This window comes from Ursus arctos, unplaced genomic scaffold, assembly GCF_023065955.2.
Source record: "Ursus arctos isolate Adak ecotype North America unplaced genomic scaffold, UrsArc2.0 scaffold_8, whole genome shotgun sequence".
Classification (NCBI taxonomy): domain Eukaryota; kingdom Metazoa; phylum Chordata; class Mammalia; order Carnivora; family Ursidae; genus Ursus; species Ursus arctos.
Window position 1 is genome coordinate 14,999,478 of NW_026623100.1, and position 19,796 is coordinate 15,019,273.

General features: G+C 44.2%; 1 protein-coding gene across 1 annotated transcript in view; it reads left to right on the plus strand.

Moving 5' to 3' along the window:
- The window catches only part of PRKCE (protein kinase C epsilon), a 482,751-nt gene that overhangs the window by 315,846 nt on the left and 147,109 nt on the right, over positions 1-19,796 (plus strand). The window contains exons 7-10 of the mRNA XM_026486666.4: positions 11,359-11,501; positions 14,036-14,132; positions 16,729-16,925; positions 19,520-19,693. Coding sequence (XP_026342451.1) covers positions 11,359-11,501; positions 14,036-14,132; positions 16,729-16,925; positions 19,520-19,693 — 611 coding nt within the window. The remainder of the gene's footprint in view (positions 1-11,358; positions 11,502-14,035; positions 14,133-16,728; positions 16,926-19,519; positions 19,694-19,796) is intronic.

Sequence of the window (19,796 nt, forward strand, 5' to 3'; positions counted from 1 at the left end):
TCTTCCTTCCTCCCTCCTCTTCCTCCTCCCTCACTCCTTCCTCTTTTCCTCCCTCCCTTCCTCCTCCTTTCCTCCCTTCTTCCTCCCTTCCTCTTTCCTTTCCTCTCCTCTCCTTTCTCTCCTGCCCTCCCTTTCCCTCCCTCCCTCCCTCCCTCCCTCCCTTCCTCCTCTCTCTCTCTCTTTTTTAAAGTGTTTTGGATATTTAAAAAACCTTAAACACACAAAAAAGGATTTTTATTCTCATCATTTCTGAAAATGTTAGTCCTTTATTATTTTCCTAACAGCTAGGCTCCTTGTCATAACTTCAAGTTTTGTTTGTATTTTTAGAATGAAAAAAAAAAGAACACAAATAATATGTAAATAATTCTCATCCTAAAGGATTCTAGCAAGACCTAAATATCTACATATGAAAGACACTAAAGTCCTTCTTTTTGTTCTCTTTCGACTTCCATCTGTAGACTTAATTCTCAGGGTCCTTGCATAGCTGTCTTGTGTATGTTTGCCTCATGGGTCCCTGAACTCAGTCACTTGCTCATTCGCTCACTCACTTACTCTGGGTTAGGGATCTATTGCTGCATAACAAATTATTCCAAGATCTAGTGGCTTAAAATAACCAGTGCTGTATGAGTTTCTATCTAGATGCAGCCCAGCTGAGTGCTTCTGACTTGGGGTCTCTCCTGACCTTGTCAGCAGGCTGACAGCTGGGGCTCTGGTCTCGTCTGAAGGCCTGACTGGAATAGGATCCCTTCCAATCTTGCTCATGTGGCTGTTGGAGCCCCAGGTCCCTTTTGGCTGTTGGCCAGGCGATACATCTGGTCTTTGCCACATGGGCATCTGCATCGGGCACCTCACAATATGGCAGCTGGCTTCCTTCAGAGCAAGCAAGCAAGAAGTGAGTGAGGATGCCCAGAGCAGAAGCCACGGTCTTTTGTAGCCTAATGTCAAAAATGGCATCCCATCACTTTTGACATTTTCTGTTCATGAGAACAGATGACTACATCTGGCACACACTCAGTGGGAAGGAATGACATAAGGCCATGGATGCCAGGAGATGGAGATCACTGGGAGCCATCTCAGAAGCTATCCATGCTCCCCTCGCCCCACACACCCATGCACCCCTACACACACACACACACACACACACTCACTCAGTCCCCTTCTGGGGGAGGGCTACTCTGACGACCCTTTTAAAAACTGAAGCTCTCATCTCTTCTGTCACCTTTGCTTTCTTTTTCTTTATTACACTTATCACCTTCTAATATTGTAAATTACATCTATATAAGTAATTTATTTCTCTCCACCCTTCAGAATATAAGGCAGAGAGTTTTTTTTCCCATCCATTTTGCTGTTTCCCCAGCATCTACAACAGTGCCTGACACATTGACTCTCAATAAATATTTGTTAATTAAATCCTCCATGCATCATTATGTAATTCGCTTTTCTGCCAATACGTCTTAGAGTGTTTCCACGTCAGTATGTATAAGTCTGCTTTATTCTTTGTAATGGCTGCTTAATATTCCAATTGTGAATATTCCATTATTTAAACATTGCCCTTTTGAGGGACGCTTACTTGTTTCTGCGTCCTCACTATTTTATGCAGCTGCAAATACCCTTACACATGCATCTTCCTGCTTATGTATGAATAGTTATGGAACAAAGACCCCAGAAGTCCTTCAATAACTTTAAGCCTTGGTCTTTCTGTGGTTGAATCACAGAAGGAGGTAATTACATAAGGGGACTTTCGTTTGTTTGTTTTTAAATAAAGTCACGTTAATTGACTGCTTTCCCTTCTTTTGCCTTGGCACTGGATTTTACATGATTGGAAAATGCTTGCATAGGGAGTTTAGGATTTCAGACACCTTTTCCCTACTGGGGTCTGGTCTCAGAGGTGCCATCATGCTCCTACTCATTCTGCTACTCTCCTCAGAGTTAGTATTCATTTACAAGCTTGGCACCCTGCTTTGTGCAAGGCATGGAGGGCTTGGAGATAGAGCATTACCTCAACGTTTAGAAACTTCCACTTGGGTGGTAAACACGAACAAGTTAAATAATAGCCAGTAAGTCAAGCAGCCAATCAGAAATAAGTCTGAGCAATTCCTGGATAAGAGAGGCCCTCAGGACTCAGGTGGGCAGGCCAGGCTTTGGGAGAGAAGGGGCTTCAGCTACACCGTGAGGGAGGAGAAGGACGTAAACAGGAAGGAGGGCAAAAAGGAAGACATTTCAGGTAGGCAACCAGTTGTAAGTGGAGGGCATGGAAGGAGAAGCAGTTCGGTGCTAAGCACTGAACGCCACAGGAGTCTGCTTGGTTGACTTGGATTCCTTTGCAGGAACACCTGGCAGTGCCTGGGGCCATGCTCCCAAGGCTGGTGGAGGGTTTTGTCAGAGTTTTCATCCAAAGAATGCTCAGCAGCAGACAGTTGGCCAGTCTCTGGAAAGCTTTGAGTGATGGTTCCAGTGTAATCAGGACGTCCAGATCTCTGGTGACATTTGGTACCCACCGCGACCCCCAGGCAGTTCCCCTCTACCGTCCCTTCTTCCTCTTCTGCCTGGGACTCTACAGCCTGTCACTCCTGCCCTTGCCAACTTGTATTACCCAGTTACAGAGCTTCCTGTTGACACTTGTTTGTCCTCTGTCTCCCAGCATGGCTTGGCCCACTGGAACCTGTCGTGAAATCAAACCAGTGCCCTGGCTTACGCTCAAGGGCCAAATCGCCCTCGCCGGACACGCAGGCCTGCCTCTCTCCTTCGGCGTGGCTTTGTCATTGTTCTCAGAAGGTCATCTGCTCGATTGGAAAAAATTCCCAACAGCCTGACCCACCTCAGCGCAATCCTCAGTCTTTGCTAAAAGGGCGCAGACATGGCAATAAAATCTCTCCAAAGGCTGGTAGAATGGATGATGGGAAAGTAGGTCGTATCTGCAGTGCTACCCAGAACGGAGTAGGAGCTCCACAAACATGAGTAACTGGGTGCGAGTAGAATCATGATTCTCCTTTTAAAAGAGCCCCAGCTAGCCTGGGCCATTTCTTCCCAGCATGAATTACCTGGGTGAAACCACTGGAAATGAACATTCAGGGCAGCCTGGACAGGGAAGCCTTCAAGGGCCGGGATTGGCAGCCCAGGGCTAATGGCCCTTGGCCTTGGTGTTCACCAGCAGTGGTGGGGTGCAGAGGTGGGGAAGGACAGTTTGGGTGGTTAGTTTGGGCCCCATTAATGTGAGTGAACCTTCAGGGTTTTTTGGTTCCAGGCAGCACATCCACTTTCTTTTACTGGTCTACAGCCTCTGGGGGTCACCCCCCAGCCTCCAGGGGACCCATTAGAGCTGCCGAACTATCTCAAGTTCACCTTCCTCAGCCAGCTTTGTTCTCATGTTTCCAGACTTTTCAAAGCACTTTCAAAGTCACTATCTTTTTTTTTAATTTAAATTCAATTAGCCAATATATAGTACATCATTAATTTCAGATGTAGTGTTCAGTGATTCATCAGTTGTGTATAACACCCAGTGCCCGTCACATCACCCAGTTACCCCCCTCCCCACCCACCTCCCTTTCCACAACCCTCAGTTTGTTTCCCAGAGTTAAGAGTCTCTCATGGTTTGTCTCCCTCTCTGATTTCTTCCCATTCAGTTTTCACTATGTCCTGGCATCTATTTAAACTGACACATCATTGGGATTTTTTTTTTTTACATAATAAGAAAACTGTATGGCTCTCCCGGGGAAATAACAGAGTTTTTACAAATAGAAAGCAAAATTTGAGGAAAAAAACAGAGTTTTAAAAGTAAAAAGTGAAGATGTCCCCAAAGACCATTTCCCTTCTGACCATCGACCCACACTAATTGTTGTTAGGACAGACAGGTTTAGCATTTTAACAGCAGAGGGCGCCAGAGCCCAAATTATATAGCTCCATTGCCCTTGCTAAGAAATCCTGTTGATTTGGTTGCTTTGTTCTTGTCCTTTCTGTCACCTTGTGAAGAGGCAGAAGAAGGCATTCATGGGGCTGGTGGGCAGGAGTAGGTAAGGTGAGCTGAGTGTCAAAGGGTAGCTGCTGCTACGGGGAGTGGGACCGGGAACTTAGAGCAGAGCGCTGGGAGTACATGATGGGCCTGGGGATTTCCAGGCATCACTAGCAATAATTCAGTGAATCAAGTGAGTGCCATGGCTAGGCTGTGGTGGAGCTTTCTTATATGTTTATATTGTCTGAGAAAGGCCCCTCCTATCCACACCCCTACCCTGCACCCACATCTTTGGTTCTATGGACGTTTTGAGCTCCGAAGCTCAGCTGAGCTCCCACCAGAGCAGTACATTGATTACAATCGGTGGACTTACACTGACCCATTATTAATCAGTTTACGGTATGGTTTGCTCTTGAGGTTGTGCATTCTGTGAGTTTGGACAAACGTATGATAAATACCCTGTATTCACCATTATAATATCACACAGAATAATTTCACTGCCCTAAAAATCCTCTGTGCTCCGCTGCTCCCCCCCAACCACTGGCAACTACTGAGCCTTTTACAGTCTCCATAGTTTTTCTTTCCCAGATATCATATGGTTGGAATCATACAATATGGAGGCTTTCCCGATTGGCTTCTTTCACTTCGCAATATGCATTTAAGGTTTCTCCGTGTCTCTTCATAGTTCAATAGACCATTTCTGTTGAGTGCTGAATAAGATTCCATTGTCTGGGTGTACCACAGTTTATCCATTAACCTGATCGTCAGCATGGTTGTTTCCAAGTTTCAGTGATTATGAATAGAACTGCTGTAAATATCCATGTGCAGATTTTCATGTGAACGTAAGTTTTCAGCTCATTTGGGTAAATACCAGGAGTATGAGGGCTAGATTGTATGGTAGAGTATGTTTAGTTTTGGAAGAAACTGCCCAACTACCGTCTTCCAAAGTGACTGTACCATTTTGCATTCCCACCAGCAATGAATGAGACTTCCTGTTGCTTCATACATACCTTCACCAGCATTTGGTGTCAGTGTTTTGGATTTGGACCATTCTTAGAAGTTGTAGTGGTATCTTCATTGTTTTAATTTGTACTTCCCTCATGACATATGATGTTGAGCATCTCCTATGCTTGGATGCCATCTGGTAATCTTTGGTGAGGTTTCTGCTCAGGTCTTTTGCCCAATTTTGAATGGATGGTTCATTTTTTTATTGTTTAGTTTTAAGAATTCTTTGTGTATTTTGGATAACAGTCCTTTATCAGATGTGTCTTTTGCAAATATTTACTCCTAGTCTGTGGCTTATCTTCTTATTTCTTGATACTGTCTTTTACAGAGCAGAAGTCTTTAATTTTAATTAAATCCAGCATATCAATTCTTTTTTTCATCGATCATGCTTTTGGGTTATATTTTTTTTGAAAGATTTTATTTATTTATATGACAGAGAGACAGCCAGCGAGAGAGGGAACTCAAGCAGGGGGAGTGGGAGAGGAAGAAGCAGGCTCATAGCGGAGGAGCCCGATGTGGGGCTCGATCCCAGAACTCTGGGATCATACCCTGAGCTGAAGGCAGATGCTTAACGACTGAGCCACCCAGGCGCCCCTGGGTTTGTATTTTAAAAGTCATTACCATACTTAAGGTCACCTAGATTTTCTTCTACCTTCTAGGAGTTTCATAGTTTTGAATTTTATTTTTAGGTCTGTGATCCATTAATTTTTGTGAAGGGTGTGAGGTCTGTGTTCAGATTCATTTTTGTGTGTGTGGATGTTAGGTGTTCCAGCACCGTTTGTTGAAAAAAACTGTTTTTGCTCTATTGCCTTTGCTCTTCTGTCAAGGATCAGTTGTATAATTATGGGGATCTGGCTCTCTATTCTGTTCCAGTGATATGTTTGTCTACTCTTTCATGAATACACACTGTCTTAAGTATTATACCTTAAGAGTAAGTCTTGAAGTCAGGTAGTCTCAGTCCTCCAACTTTGCTCTTCTCAATATTGTGTTGGGTCTTCTGGGTCTTTGCCTCTCCATACAAACTTCAGACTCAGTTTATCAATATCCACAAAATAACTTTATGGGATTTTGACTGAGAATGACTTGAGAACAGCTGACATCCTAACAACACTGAGACTTCCTACCCATGAACATGGAATATCTCTCCATTTGTTTAGTTTTTTTTTTTTTTATTTCTTTCATCACAGTTTCATAGTTTTACTCATATAGACTTTGTACATATTTTGTTAGATTCAGACCTAAGTATTTCAGTTTTTTAGGTGCTAATATAAATATTGTCATGTTTTTAATTTCAAATTCCACTTGATCATTGGTGGCATATATGAACATGATTGAGTTTTGTATATTAGCCTTGTATCCTGCATCCTTGCTATAATTGCTTATTAGTTTCAGAAGATTTTTGACAGTTCTTTGTTTTCTACATAGATAATCATGTCATCTGTGAATAAAGGCAGTTTTATTTCCTTTTATCTCCTTTTCTTGTCTTATTGCAATATCTAGTACTTGTAATACAGTATTGAAAAGGGATAGTGAGAGAGGAGACACCCTTGCCTTGTACTTAAAACAAGAAAGCTTCTAGTTTTTCATCAGTCAAGTATGATATTAGTTGTAGGTTTATTGTGTATTTCTTTATTAAGTTGAGGAAGTTCTTCTGTATTTTTTGGTTGCTAAGAGATTTGATCATGAGTGGGTGTTGGATTTTTGCCAAATGCATTTTCTGCATCTATAGGATTGTGTGATTTTTCTTCTTTAGCCTGTTGATGTAAAGGGTTGCATTAATTGATTTTCAAATGTTTAACTAGTTTTGTATACCTGAGATAAATTCTACTTGTTTATGGTTTATATTTCTTTTTATGCATGTTGGATTCAATTTGCTGGTATGTTGTTGAGGATTTCTACGTTTATATTCATTAGAGATGTTGGGCTGTAGTTGTCTTTTCTTGTAATGTCCCTTCTGTTTTCATTTTCTAGAAGATACTATAGAGAATTGGTATAATTTCTAATTTAAATGCTTGGTAAAATTTACCAATCAACCCATCTGGGCCTGGTGCTGTTTGTTTTGGAAAGTTATTAATTATTGACTTGATTGCTTTAATAAATAATGACATTATCTGTTTCTTTTGTGAGTTTTGGTAGATTGTGTCTTTCAAGAATGGTTTTGCTGTATCCTGCTAATTATGAGAAGTTGTGTTTTTATTTTCAATCAGTTCAAAATATTTTAAATTTTCTTTTAGGATTTCTTCTTTTACCCATGTGTTATTTAGCAGTGTAGTATTTAATTTCCAAGCATTTGAGGATTTTCCAACCATTTTTCTGTTTTTGATTTCTGATTTAATTCCACCGTGGTCTGAGAGCAGACATTGTATGGTTTTTTGTTTGTTTAGTTTACTAGTTTTGTTTGTTTGTTTTATTCTTTTAAATTTGGTAAGGTGTGTTTTATGGCTCAGGATGTGGTCTGTCTTGGTAAATGTTCCATGTGAGCTTGAGAAGTATGTGTCTTCTGCTGTCCTTGGATGAAGTAGTTGCTAGATATAGTAATCAATTTTATTCAGTTGATTGATGGTGCTGTTGACTTCAACTATGTCTTTACTGATTTTCTGCCTTCTGGATTGGTCCATTTCTGATAGAGGAGTGTTGAAGTCTCTAACCATAACAATGGATTCATCTATTTCTCCTTGCAGTTCTGTTTTTGCCTCACGTATTTTGATACTCTGTTGTCAGGTGCATGTACATTAAAGATTTAATGTCTTCTTTGAGAATTGACCCCTTTGGTATCCCTAATAACTTTCCTTACTCTGAAGTCTGCTCTGTCCATATTAATATAGCTACTCCTGCCGCCTTTTTATTAGTGTTGGCACAGTATATCTTTCATGCCTTTAATCTATAGGTGTCTTATATTTAAAGTATGTTTCTTATAGATTAAATGTAATTGAGTCCTGCTTTTTGATCCACTCTGACAATCTCTTTTAACTGGCATACCGTTGACCCTTGAACAACACAGGTTTGAACTGTGTCGGTCCACTTATATGTGGATTTTTTTTTTTTTTTTGCAGACTGTAAATGTGTTTTTCTTATTTTCTTAACATTTTCTTCTCTCTAGCTTTGTTGAAAGAATATAGTATAGAGTACATATTACATACTAAATATGTTTCATCAACTGTTTATATTATCTGTAAGACTTCAGTCAACAGAAGGCTATTAGTAGTTAATGGGAGTAGTTTTGAGGGAGTCAAAAGTTATATTTGGATTTTCAGCAATGCAGGGGGCCAATAGCCCTAACTGCTGGTGTTGCTCAAGGCTCAACTGTATTTAGACCATCGACATTTAAAGTGATTACTGATATAGTTGGATTCATAACTACCATTTTTGTTCCTGTTTTCCGTTTGATGCCCTTGTTCTTTGTTCTTTTTATTTTCCACTTTTTTCTGCTTTTTTTTCCATGGAATATTTCATATGCTTCCATTTTCTCTCCTTTTTCTTTTTAGCATATCACTCTTTTTTTTTTTTTTTTTTTTTTTACTTGTGTCTGTGGTTGCCCCAAGTTTGCAATCTACATTTACCACAAATCCAAGTCCACTTTCGGCTAACATTCTCATGCTCCATGGGGAATGCAAGTACATTACAATAACGAAATCATTGTACTTTCTCCCTCCCACTCCTTGTATCAGTGCTGTCATTCATTTTGCTTACACATGCGCACACGTATCTATATACATAGAAGCATACATAATTGGATATATTGTTGCTATTATGGGAAACTTATTCATGAGATCAGGGAAGAATAAGGAAGATAAAAGTTTTTATTCCTTCTCCAATAGTCTTTCTTTCCTTATGTAGATCTGAGTTTCTGACTGATAGTTTTCCTCTCCCTTTTAACATTTCTTGCAAGATAAGTCTACTGTCAATGAATTTCCTCATTTTTTTTCTGCGGGAAGTCTTTATTTCTCCCTCACTTTTGAAGAATAATTTCACAGGGTACAGAATTCTGTGTTGGTGGGGGTTTTCTCAATAGTTTAAATATTTCACTCTGTTATCTTCTTGCTCGCCTCATTTCTGGGGATGAGTCAGACGCAGTTCTTATCTTTGCTTCTGTGTAGGTCAGGTGTCATTTCCTTCTGGCTTCCTTCAACATTATTTTCCTTTATCTTTAATTTTCTGAAGTTTGTATATGACAGGCCTTGGGTGAAGTTTGTTAATGTGTTTTGTTTTTGTCATGTAGCCTGCTTGGTATTCTCCACGCTTCCTGGATCTGTGGTTTGGTGTCTGACATTAATTTGAGGATATTTACAGTCACTTTTGCTTCAAATATTTCTTCTGCTTATCTCTCTCTGTCTTCTTCGTCTGGTGTTTACATTATACACATTATACCTTGTATGGTCCCGCAGTTCTTAGATAGTCTATTTCTTTTCTTCAGTCTTTTTTTCTCTTTGCTTCTGTTTTGGAAGTTTCTATGGACCTATCCTCAGACTCAGAGATTATTTCCTCACCTGTGTCATACTACCAGTGGGACCAGCCATGGCATTCTTGTTTTCTGTTACAATGTTTTTGATCTCTAGAATTCCCTTTTGATTCTTAGAATTTCCATCTCTCTGCTTCCATGGCCCGTTTGTTCTTACACGCTATCTACTTTATTGATGAGAGCCCGGAGTATATTAATCACAGCTGTTTTAAATTCCTGGACTGAGGGGCTCCTGGGTGGCTCAGTCAGTTGAGTATCTGACTCTTGGTTTCAGCTTAGATCATGATCTCAGGATTGTGAGATGGGGCCCCGCATCAGGCTCTGTGCTCAGGTCAGAGTCTGCCTGTCCCTCTCCCTCCCTCTACCCCCTCTGCTCACTCTCTTTCTCTCTCTAAAATAAATAAATACAATCTTTAAAAATGAATGGAAATAAAAAATAAATTCCTGGTCTGATAATTCCAACATTCCTGCCCTGCTGTGTGCTTGCCTTTTAGAATGCTTTGAACTTTTTCATGCTAGCTGGACATGATGTGCTGGGTAAAAGAAACTACAGTAAATAGGCCTTTAGTAAAGTGGTGGTGAGGGTGTGGGGGAGGGGAAACATTCTCTAGTCCTATGATTAGATCTCAGTCTTTCCATGAACCTGTGCCTCTGAACTATGAGCTTTGTCGGTGTCACTCAAGGCTCCCCCCCAACTTAGGTGGGACAGGATGGCTGGAGTGGGCTGGAGTTGGGTATTCTTCTTCTTCCACATGGAAGGCTAGAAGGAGCTGGGTTGGGTATTTCCCTTCTCCCACATGGGAAGCTAAACAGGCTAGAGTAGGGTATTTTCCTACCCCCACGTCAGGTAGGATCTGATAAAACTATAGTAGTTTAGGCTGTGGTAAAATAGTTTCTCCTAAAAGCAGGTCTTGTTAAGAACAGAGTATTCTAGTTTATTTCAAAATGGTTCCTTTTCCCCTTCCCCTGAGAGAAGCATAAGAGAATTTTTTCCCCAGTGTTCACTGTGAGGACCTGGTCAAACTCCTAGAAGCAAAACTGACAAAGGTGTGGGAGGCACCTAAGGACTGGCTCTGCCCGGAGTTTGGAGTCAGCCTCGTCCACTCTGAGACTCCAGCACTCTGGCAATTTCAGTTACCGTGGCCCCGCCCTGGTTCCCACAGAGGCTGCTGCTGGGGGGTTTCCGCCCAGTGAGTTGTGGTTCACAGTAGCTGCCTGTATGTCTCGTTCATTTTGGGGGCAGCAGTGTGCCCTGGAACCTTACTCCTCCAGTAGATCTGAGAAGAGTTGTTGATTTTTCAATTTGTTCAGCTTTGCACTGGTTAGGACCGAGTGACAGTGTCTCGGTGCCTTACGTGTTAGACTGGAAACAGAACAGTTGATGTTTTCACTTTTGATGTCCTACACTGACAACTAAATGATGTGGGCAAAAAAAGACTTTCAGGCATGGCTTTTGTTCCTTTGAAGTTGGATTTTAGATTTGAAGGAGCCTGGGAGGTCACCTCGGTCAATGTCCTCATGCTCCGATGAGCGTCTCGCTAGGCTCTACTGCGGGCACTTCCCTCTTGGTGATATTCCCACACTTTAGTGAAGTACTAGAGCGTGCTGTGTACATGCAACCCATTTGTGCTCAGAAGCCAAACGAATTTTCTCCAAATAAACCAGTTAGTTCTCTTATGGTCCGTGGTCTGCTTCCTAGAAGGAAATAGAATGTGCTTTTTATCCATAAACAGTGGTTATTCCTGTGTGGTGTTTTGATGGACGCTGTTTTAGTTCTGTGTGATGAGATGATGGGTGATTTTTATTTTTCTCTTTTTGTCTTTCTGCATTTTCCAAGTTCTATCAAACGTGAACATGTATTACTTTACAGTCAGAAAAAAAACAACAACAAGGTAACGTTTTAGGTCATGAACGTTGGAAGTCTCCTCTCTGTGTCTTCTTACAGTCTGCAAGATGAACGTTCACCGACGCTGTGAGACCAACGTGGCCCCCAACTGTGGAGTGGATGCCCGAGGGATTGCCAAAGTTCTGGCTGACCTAGGCGTCACTCCAGACAAAATCACCAACAGCGGCCAGAGGAGGAAAAAGGTAACTGGCTATTTGGGGGTGTTTCTGGAGCTCTTTGGAGGCCACCCTCTCTGTGCTGGCTTCCTGAGAGCATCCCCCCCAACCCCGGAGTGAGGTTCTAAGATCCGTGGGTTTGAGACGCAGCATATGCTGAAAGGAAAGAAAAAAAAAAAGTGGTCGGACAGGTGACATTAAAGTCTCCTTCAGTTCCAGAAGTGGGGGAGAAATGAAGCAAGTCTCAAGTGTTCTGTTCCTCAGGGAAACCTAATCTTTGAGATGAGGACTTTGGAATTCCTTCTAGAAAAAGCACAATTCTAGACGAGGAGGTAGGCTTGTCTGCATCCCTGGTGTCACTGTAATGAGAATACACGGATGAAGAGCTGGGACCACGTTCTTCTCTAGGGAGCAGGCCAAGAATATTCGTGGTAGTGCCGCCTGAGGGGTATTGTTAATGCCCCGCCACGTGAAACATCTGGGCCTTTCTTTGGAGACCAAAGCCCCCTGTCTCTATCCAGGTGACATTCTGAATGTTAGTAGGAAGAGATCCATTTGCGAAGATGTTATTTATGTTATGGTAAGTCAGGGCCCACAGATGTAAATGGAGCTCAGGGCATCTCATAGCATTGCGTTCGAAGGTCCTTCTTGGCCTTGGCTTCCAGCCTAGAAAATGTAAAAGTCTTCAATAAATGAAGTTCTGAGAAAATCAGAGCCATGTTAACTGGGCAAGATATCCTGGTGGGGTTGGGGGTGGGGGACGGAGAGATCCTCATCGCCTGGTATCAGGCATTCTCAAGCACTTACCAGAAAAGCAAGTCTGTCTCCACTTGCTCTACAGTTTTGACTCCTTAATGTCCTCCCTAAATTCTGCCCTGAAATATCTTCTGAAGGGCTCTGTGTTTCCCTTCTCGTTTTAGAAACTGCCCACGCCTCTTTCCCTGGTGCCTCTCGCAAGAGCTCTTTCCCTCGAATGGGGAGGTTTGGATTGTTTCCATCTTCTTAAACTCCTCCCTCTCTGCCTTCCCAATAAGCAAAGCTGTTTTGCAAGGGTTGGACAAAAAGAATCCTTTTGTCCCTGGTTGGTTAGCTGTGAGATTTTGTGCTCCTGGTGGCTCTCAGCTCCATAAATTCCACTAGTGGAAACAGGACTTAGGTTATTGACCCAAGACATTGAAATTGCAACCAGAATATCAGCGTCCAAGAATGCTAGGCCCCCACCAAAGAGGCGGGTTAAGCAAACACCCTGTCATGACACTGTTGGACATACACGTTTATGAGCCCTAGGGAGCACCCTTCATGGGAGATATCGCTTTTTACCGTGCTAGAAGTAAACTGAGACAGAATCATTATTAACTGTCATCAAACATTTAAGAGAAAATGTAATACACACCTGCCCTCTCCCCACTATTTTCACAGGCCATAACGCCAATAACCAGGCATCATCTGTCTGTCTGAGATTTGGGGGAAGCTCATGGTGAGAAGCCAACATGGAGAAATTTCAGGAAGAGACAAAGTTAAAGACTAGAGGATTCTAATGGTTTTTTTTTTTTGTTTTTTTTTTTTTGTTTTTTTTTTTTTGCTGGCTTGTTTCTGGTGCAAAAGCTAGAAAATGCCACGGGACCAAGTAGTAGCTCAATTTCATGTGAGAGAAAGGGAGAGAAGTACCCTTGGTCAGAAGCTAAAAGGGCTTCTTTGCAAGAGTGTCAGGCTTGCTGGAGCGCTGCCTGTCTTCACATTGCCCCTGCAAGTAGTCCATTGTCCAGAGAGGACGTGTGCACCCAGCTGATAGTTTTGTTCTATTTTACTCTTCATCTACGAGTGACCACTTAGTCCAAACCTCTGACTTTAATGGGAACTTAACACGGGTGTGCCCACATCTCTGCCAGCAAATAGACTTCACTGGGGGGTGCTCTATTAAAATTTGCCAACCAATATCCACACATCTAAAAACCTTTATTGAGCTTCTGTTAAAGGTATCATTTTATGCAAGGCGCCAGAAGCAACACAAATACTGGATAGAGTCTTACCTTCCAAGAGCCTGTAGTCTACCTCAGTAGAGAGCCCACCACAACATCCACGTGCAGAGGCCATCGACTCAATACAGCTGAACAAGACGATGGATAAATGCCCAACAGGTGTTAGAGACGAACGTTGAGTGGCTTTGGGTGCGCTAACTTGCGTTGCTCCCATAGGCGAGGGACGTTTCGATGGACCTGGGACAGTTGTGCTTGGATAGAACGAAAATTGATTAATTGCAGTCTCTCTCTTAAGTTTTTATTTTGATTCCAGTTAGTCAATGTATAGTGTAATATTAGATTCTGGTATACAGTGGAGTGACTCAGCACTTCCGTACATGACCCGGTGCAGTCTCTTGCCTTCCCTTTCACTGTCGTCAAATGACACCTGAGTCTGCTTTGAGAATGTCCGTTCAGCAAGCGCTGCTGGGCGCCAGGGACTCCTGCAGGCCCCCTGCTCCGTACCTCGCCTCCATGCTTCCGACCTCGAGGCAGCTCCCACCCTCCCTTCTCACGTGCCCTTCTGTCTCTCCCTCTCTCTAGCTCATTGCTGGCGCTGAGTCCCCGCAGCCCACTTCTGGAAGCTCGCCGTCGGAGGAAGATCGATCGAAGTCAGCACCCACCTCCCCTTGTGACCAGGGTGAGGCCCTCAGATTTGCTTTGTTACCTCTGAGCAGTGTCACCGGAAGGACTGAGGAGCTTGGAGCCTCTGCACCCTGGTCCGACCCTTGTGAGCCGGACCGGGGGTGGCCCAGGAAGGGCTTCAGACGCCCACTCCCTACTGACTGCTTAGCCGCTCTTTCTCTCTGCAAGGCCGCCTTGAGGGACAGGCACTTGAACAGTTGTGCTTGCCTTAAACCCTGTTGAGGCCAGGGTGAGAGAGAGAGCAGGTGATGTTGTAGCTCTTTGTTTACCCCCGCCTCCTTCCAGGGTTCCGAGTATAGGCAAGTGCCCCGGGACCTGCTCCCAGACCTCCTGCCGTGGCCTGTGGATGGGCAGGGACAGGAGCACGGAGCCGGAGAACAGACCGAGAGAAGGGAGGAAGCCAGCTCTAGGCTTGACCCCTTCCTAAAGCTCACCTTTGAATGTTTCCTTCTTCCTCATGAGAATATGCTGAATGTAGTCAAAGTTTCTGAATTCTGCAGACATCCCAGAATGCTGAGGGGAGACTAACACATTTAAAACCTTCCCTTCTGGTGACCAGACATCCCTGGAAAGGGATGTATGCTTCTGCAGAACAAGAATAATCATCACCATTGAGTGCCTTGATTGTAACCTCTTTGTGTTCACTGTCTTAATCTTACGCTCACACCAACTGTGGGTGCTCATCCCTGTCCCCATGTCACAGGGTGGGTAGTGGAAGATCAGAGAGTCGAGAAGTTCTGTCCAGTGCTCTGGAACTAAGTTAGTAGTAAGGGCGAGACCATACCCCTCCTGATTTCGGGACCCCAGTCTCAGAATCTGTGCCAGCAAACCTTCCCTGAGGGTCATCGCTGTGACCCACGTCGGCTTACCCAGGCGGAAACAGAACAGTTGCAGGGTAATGTGTGCCAATCCTGAGGTCACAGAGCAAATTGGTGTGAGTCCTGCTTCTTGCTGCTCTGATTAGCTTTCCGCATCTTCGTACTCTGCTTCATGCCAAAAAAGATTTGACCCATTCATAAGTAATCCAGTGGTGTGCTGGGGCCTCCAAACTAGTCGGTATTATCCTGGAACCCACGTGGGTATTTTCACGTGTCCCTTTCGAGTGCCGAGACCTCCTTCAAGAGCTTCAGGGAGACTGTGTTACGTGGGAGACGCCTCCAGTAAGAGAGAGGTGGAGCGTAGTTTCTAGGCCTGGCTGCTGCCTGGTGTGCTGCCCAGACCTGGCAGGATATGTTGCCTGTGTTTGTCCCTGGTCAGTATAGTGGTGTGGGCACAAGTGGATGCAGGGACCCTCTTAGCACATAGTATTGCTACAGGACAGAGAGAACACAGTTTCTCTTCCTTCCATTGTATGACGACACAGAATGACATTTTCTTCAAGTGTTGGAATCCCCAAACACCCAAGTTCTGTTTTCCAAACTCCATTTAATAGCCTGCCTTGGAAACTGAGATGTTAAGCTGTTTGTTGAGACTAGAAGTTACACTTAGTAAGGAAAATTACTAGGAAATGGCTGAATTGGCAAGGGAGAGCCTTAGACTCAGGAGCCGTCCCCACCCCCCCTCCCCTCCACCCCAGCAGATCTAAGAAAGGTCGGGATTTCTTGAGCAGGCTGTCATGGGCCCCCGTCCTTCTGAAAAGAAGCTGAAGATCTCTTTCTGTCAGGCAGCACCTGGTCATGCCTCATTCTGATGCCCAAGTGCTCCCCTTCCATCATCCCAGGTATTCGTGAGCAGCTCTAAAATCGGGTTAGGCTTGTGGTGCCCAGTTCTGCTCTGAGAGGTGTGTGTGTCTAGGTGAATGAATAGCTAACAATAAAGCTTGCTCAAACAGGAAAGGCCAAGGGGTCATCCAGTGTTATCACCGCAGGGTAGTTCAGGTCACGTGCTCTGCAGGGACACAAGACTGCCCCGTGGTTGTGAAATTGTACGAAGGAATCCCTGCCCCGTCTGAGATAAATTTGCAACATGTCACTCTTGGGCAGCAATTCTTTAGTTAATGAGAAGTGCGCGGCTCGTTTTGTTGAATAACCTTGTGGGAGGTGGGTATTGGAATAAACGCAACAATAAGGCCAGGTAAAGTCCTTTAGAAGTTAAAGGCTTCCCAGTCCTAGCTTCTGATACAGTTATTTTGATACCCGTGATTACCATGATGACAATTCTCGGTTAGGCATTGTTCTAATTTTCAAAGGGAACTCGAAGGGACCTGTTGTCTTTGCGACTCCGCAGGGTTCCAGAGAAGTTCTTTTATTTGCACTACGCCTAGAGTAACGGAACAGGCCACAGGCCAGAGGGGCTTTCAGAGAGAGGGCCGGGGTTCGGTGTAATCTGAAGGTGTTGGCTGGGCGGAGCCGTGGCCTCCTTTTCTTGGCATCCCTAGACCCTGCTGTACGTTAGTGCCAATGAAAGCGTGGAGAGGAAAGGAAAGGAGGGATGCCGCGCTGGATCGGTTGCTATGAAGAATCCGAAGGCGGGCTGGGACCTCACAGTGGCGGGGGGTCGGGGATGCGGGGGTGCGGTCTGAGTGCTGAGTCCTGATGGGAAGGGATCCTGAGGTATGCACTAACGTGATGTCTTGTCACCCTTGGCCCTAGAAATAAAAGAACTTGAAAACAACATCCGGAAGGCCTTGTCTTTTGACAACCGCGGGGAGGAGCACCGGGCAGCAGGCGGCGACGGCCAGCTGGCAAGCCCCGGCGAGAACGGCGAAGTGCGGCAGGGCCAGGCCAAGCGCCTGGGTCTGGATGAGTTCACCTTCATCAAGGTGCTGGGCAAAGGCAGCTTTGGCAAGGTCTGTGGCGTGCGTGGGTACAACCGCTGACTTTTTCGGGTCCGTGGCGTTGCCTCATCTGTCTGATGTAAATAAGATTAGGCTGTGAACATTTCGGGCTGGTCTTGTTGCGTCTTCCTTCCTTGTTCCGTGGAAACGGCCTGTGGCCAAGCAGGTGGGAGCCCGGGATCTGTGGTTCATGAGCTATGGGACTTCCAGCTAGTCAGTTAACTTCCTTGGGACTCAGTTTTTCTCATTTGTCAAATGGGGACACAGGCATGAAGTGAGGTCGTGGGTAGGAAAAGCACTTGGGAACATTTAAATCGCTCTACGTGTGCTTGGCGTCCCCGTAATCGGTGCTTGGCGTCCCCGTAATCGGTGATAGTAGCACCACATTTCTTCCCTCCTTCACAGAGCCATCTGAAATTCTGGCTGTAATTCATGACAGAGACTTTGAAAATGAACTCTGGAATCTCTGCCCTCCGTGAACTTCAGGCTCCGAGCAAATCTGAGCATGTATTATTTGGAAAGTTCAATGCTATTTAACTGACTTTTCTGGCACTTACTAAGGGCTGTTTATCCTGCACATGTGGCAAGAGAAAGAGAATAATCATCTCCTGGCTTGGATCTTGCCCTCAGTGCCGTTCTCCCTGCCCTGCCCCACGCTGAGATGAGCAGAGCCTGGCGGGGGTGCGTGTGCCAAGTGTGCGCCGTGAAGCTTTCCTGGTGATCGGGCCCCATTCTGATGGCACAGTGACGCGGGGAAATAATCCCCGTTCATTTTAGGACGAAGACAGAAGGGCAGAGGGCCCAGGATGCTGGCTAACACTTCAGCTGAGATCCCTGATTATTCCCTTGCACTCTGCAAAGATGGGAGTCCCTGGGAGGTGCCTTTCCATGCCCGGCTGCTGGGCCCAGGCCCTGGGCTTGGTGGCTCCCGAGAGTCACATGCACTCAGGTGTCCTGGGCTCTTGAAAGCAGCAGCCTAGGGATCAGCCAGCTTACTGAGCTGCAGGGAATGGCTCTGGAAGCCTCCAGGGCGTGGGCCTACCTCCCAGCCCCTCACCTGCCCCATCACATCCTGAGATCCCTGTAGCAGGAAGGTAACCCGAGGAGAGTCCTTAAACGCAGATGCTGAGGCAATCACATTCTTCAGAGACTGAGTAAATAAGAAACTGGCCGCAGTGCACTGGTCCAGGCGTAACTCGGGGATGTGAGCGGCTTTAATTTTGAACAAGAGTCAAGGGAAACGAGCAGGCTCAGAGTTTCCAGGTCTCCGCACTGCGTAGGCAGGATGGGAACTTGGATGACTCTGGAGCATTTAGGTTGTTTCTTAGGAAAAATCGCAGCCAACGTTTGAGCCAGTTTTAAAGATTTCGCGTTACGTGTGGGCGACGGAAGTTCCTCAGGTAGCTCCCTGAATTCCCTCTTGAAGCTTCTGAGTTACTGCTCTTGAGCCCTGGCCGCTCGCCCTGGAATATGGAGCTTAGGAGTTGGTTGTTTAAGAGGGAAAAGACTTGTCACATTGCGGAGAAATGAGTGCAAAAATATCAAAGGATAGGAAAACTTGAAGATCACAGAACTGTGAATTTGCTCTCTGGAGAAGAATCACATTCCCAGCGGTAACGCTATGGAAGAACCATGAAGGCAGACATGACAGATGAGCTACGTCAGGACAAGCGATGCTGTTTGCTAGCGAACAGAAAAGCATAAAACAGGCTTAGACAGACCTTTGCAGAGAGCAAAGTGTTAGTATCGTTATATACCAAAGTCATACAAATTCGTAAGAAAATAATATAAGACAGTAGATGGAACTAGACCGTTATCTTGAATATAAAACTGACAGTTCACACAAATATAATTTAAAGGAAAAATTTTTTGAAGTTCCATTGCAAGTTAAAGCAGCCTTGAGGTTATGTTTCACACCTGTTACGTGAACAAAAACACTTTTTAAGTGAAAACACCCAATGTGGGTATATTGCCATGAAACTAAAACATCTCCACATTCCTAGTGGCAGATTATTTTGTACATCCTTTTTGAAACTCAAGAAATGTGCAAAATATTTAACCTTACAACCTATTTCTAAGACTTTCTACCTTAAGTTTATGGTCCCCCAAAAAGAAAAAAAATGACATGTATAAAAATACTCCATCCAATTTATTTCTATGATATTTAATAATTAGGTTTCACTTAAGTATCTAATATGCAGTAAATGGCTAAATAAATTGTAATATATTTCTTTCAATTGAGTATAAACAACCCTGATAATGATAGTGACAGTGTAGATGATAAATCCTTATTAATGTCAGTTAAAAAATATTTGTGCAATACTATAATTGCAAGTATGGTGAATGTATATGTACATATGGATAATTATTTCACAGATGTGTGTTGAACTTCTTTTTTCTTTGCCTGGGCCCTATGCTAGACTGAAACATAAATAATAGTAGCTATAATAGGATGAGTAGTTTTTCCAAACATTTTTTTAATGTTATAGTATTTAAAATGAAAGAAAAAAAGAAGTTAGTTTTTAAAGCCTTTGATATTGACTTGTGTTTTTTCTTTTGATTCCACGCATGTATAGATTGACGGGAGTGGTTTGGGTTCATTGCAGGTCATGTTGGCGGAGCTGAAAGGCAAAGATGAAGTATATGCTGTGAAGGTCTTAAAGAAGGATGTCATCCTCCAGGATGATGACGTGGACTGCACGATGACAGAGAAGAGGATTTTGGCGCTGGCGCGGAAACACCCGTACCTAACCCAACTCTATTGCTGCTTTCAGACCAAGGTATGGCTAAGAAGAAAATGGTGGCTGCCACCTTGGGGCAGTGCTGTATGATGGGATGGCATCTTGATGTCAGATTTTAAAAAAAATCAATTGCTGACCCTCT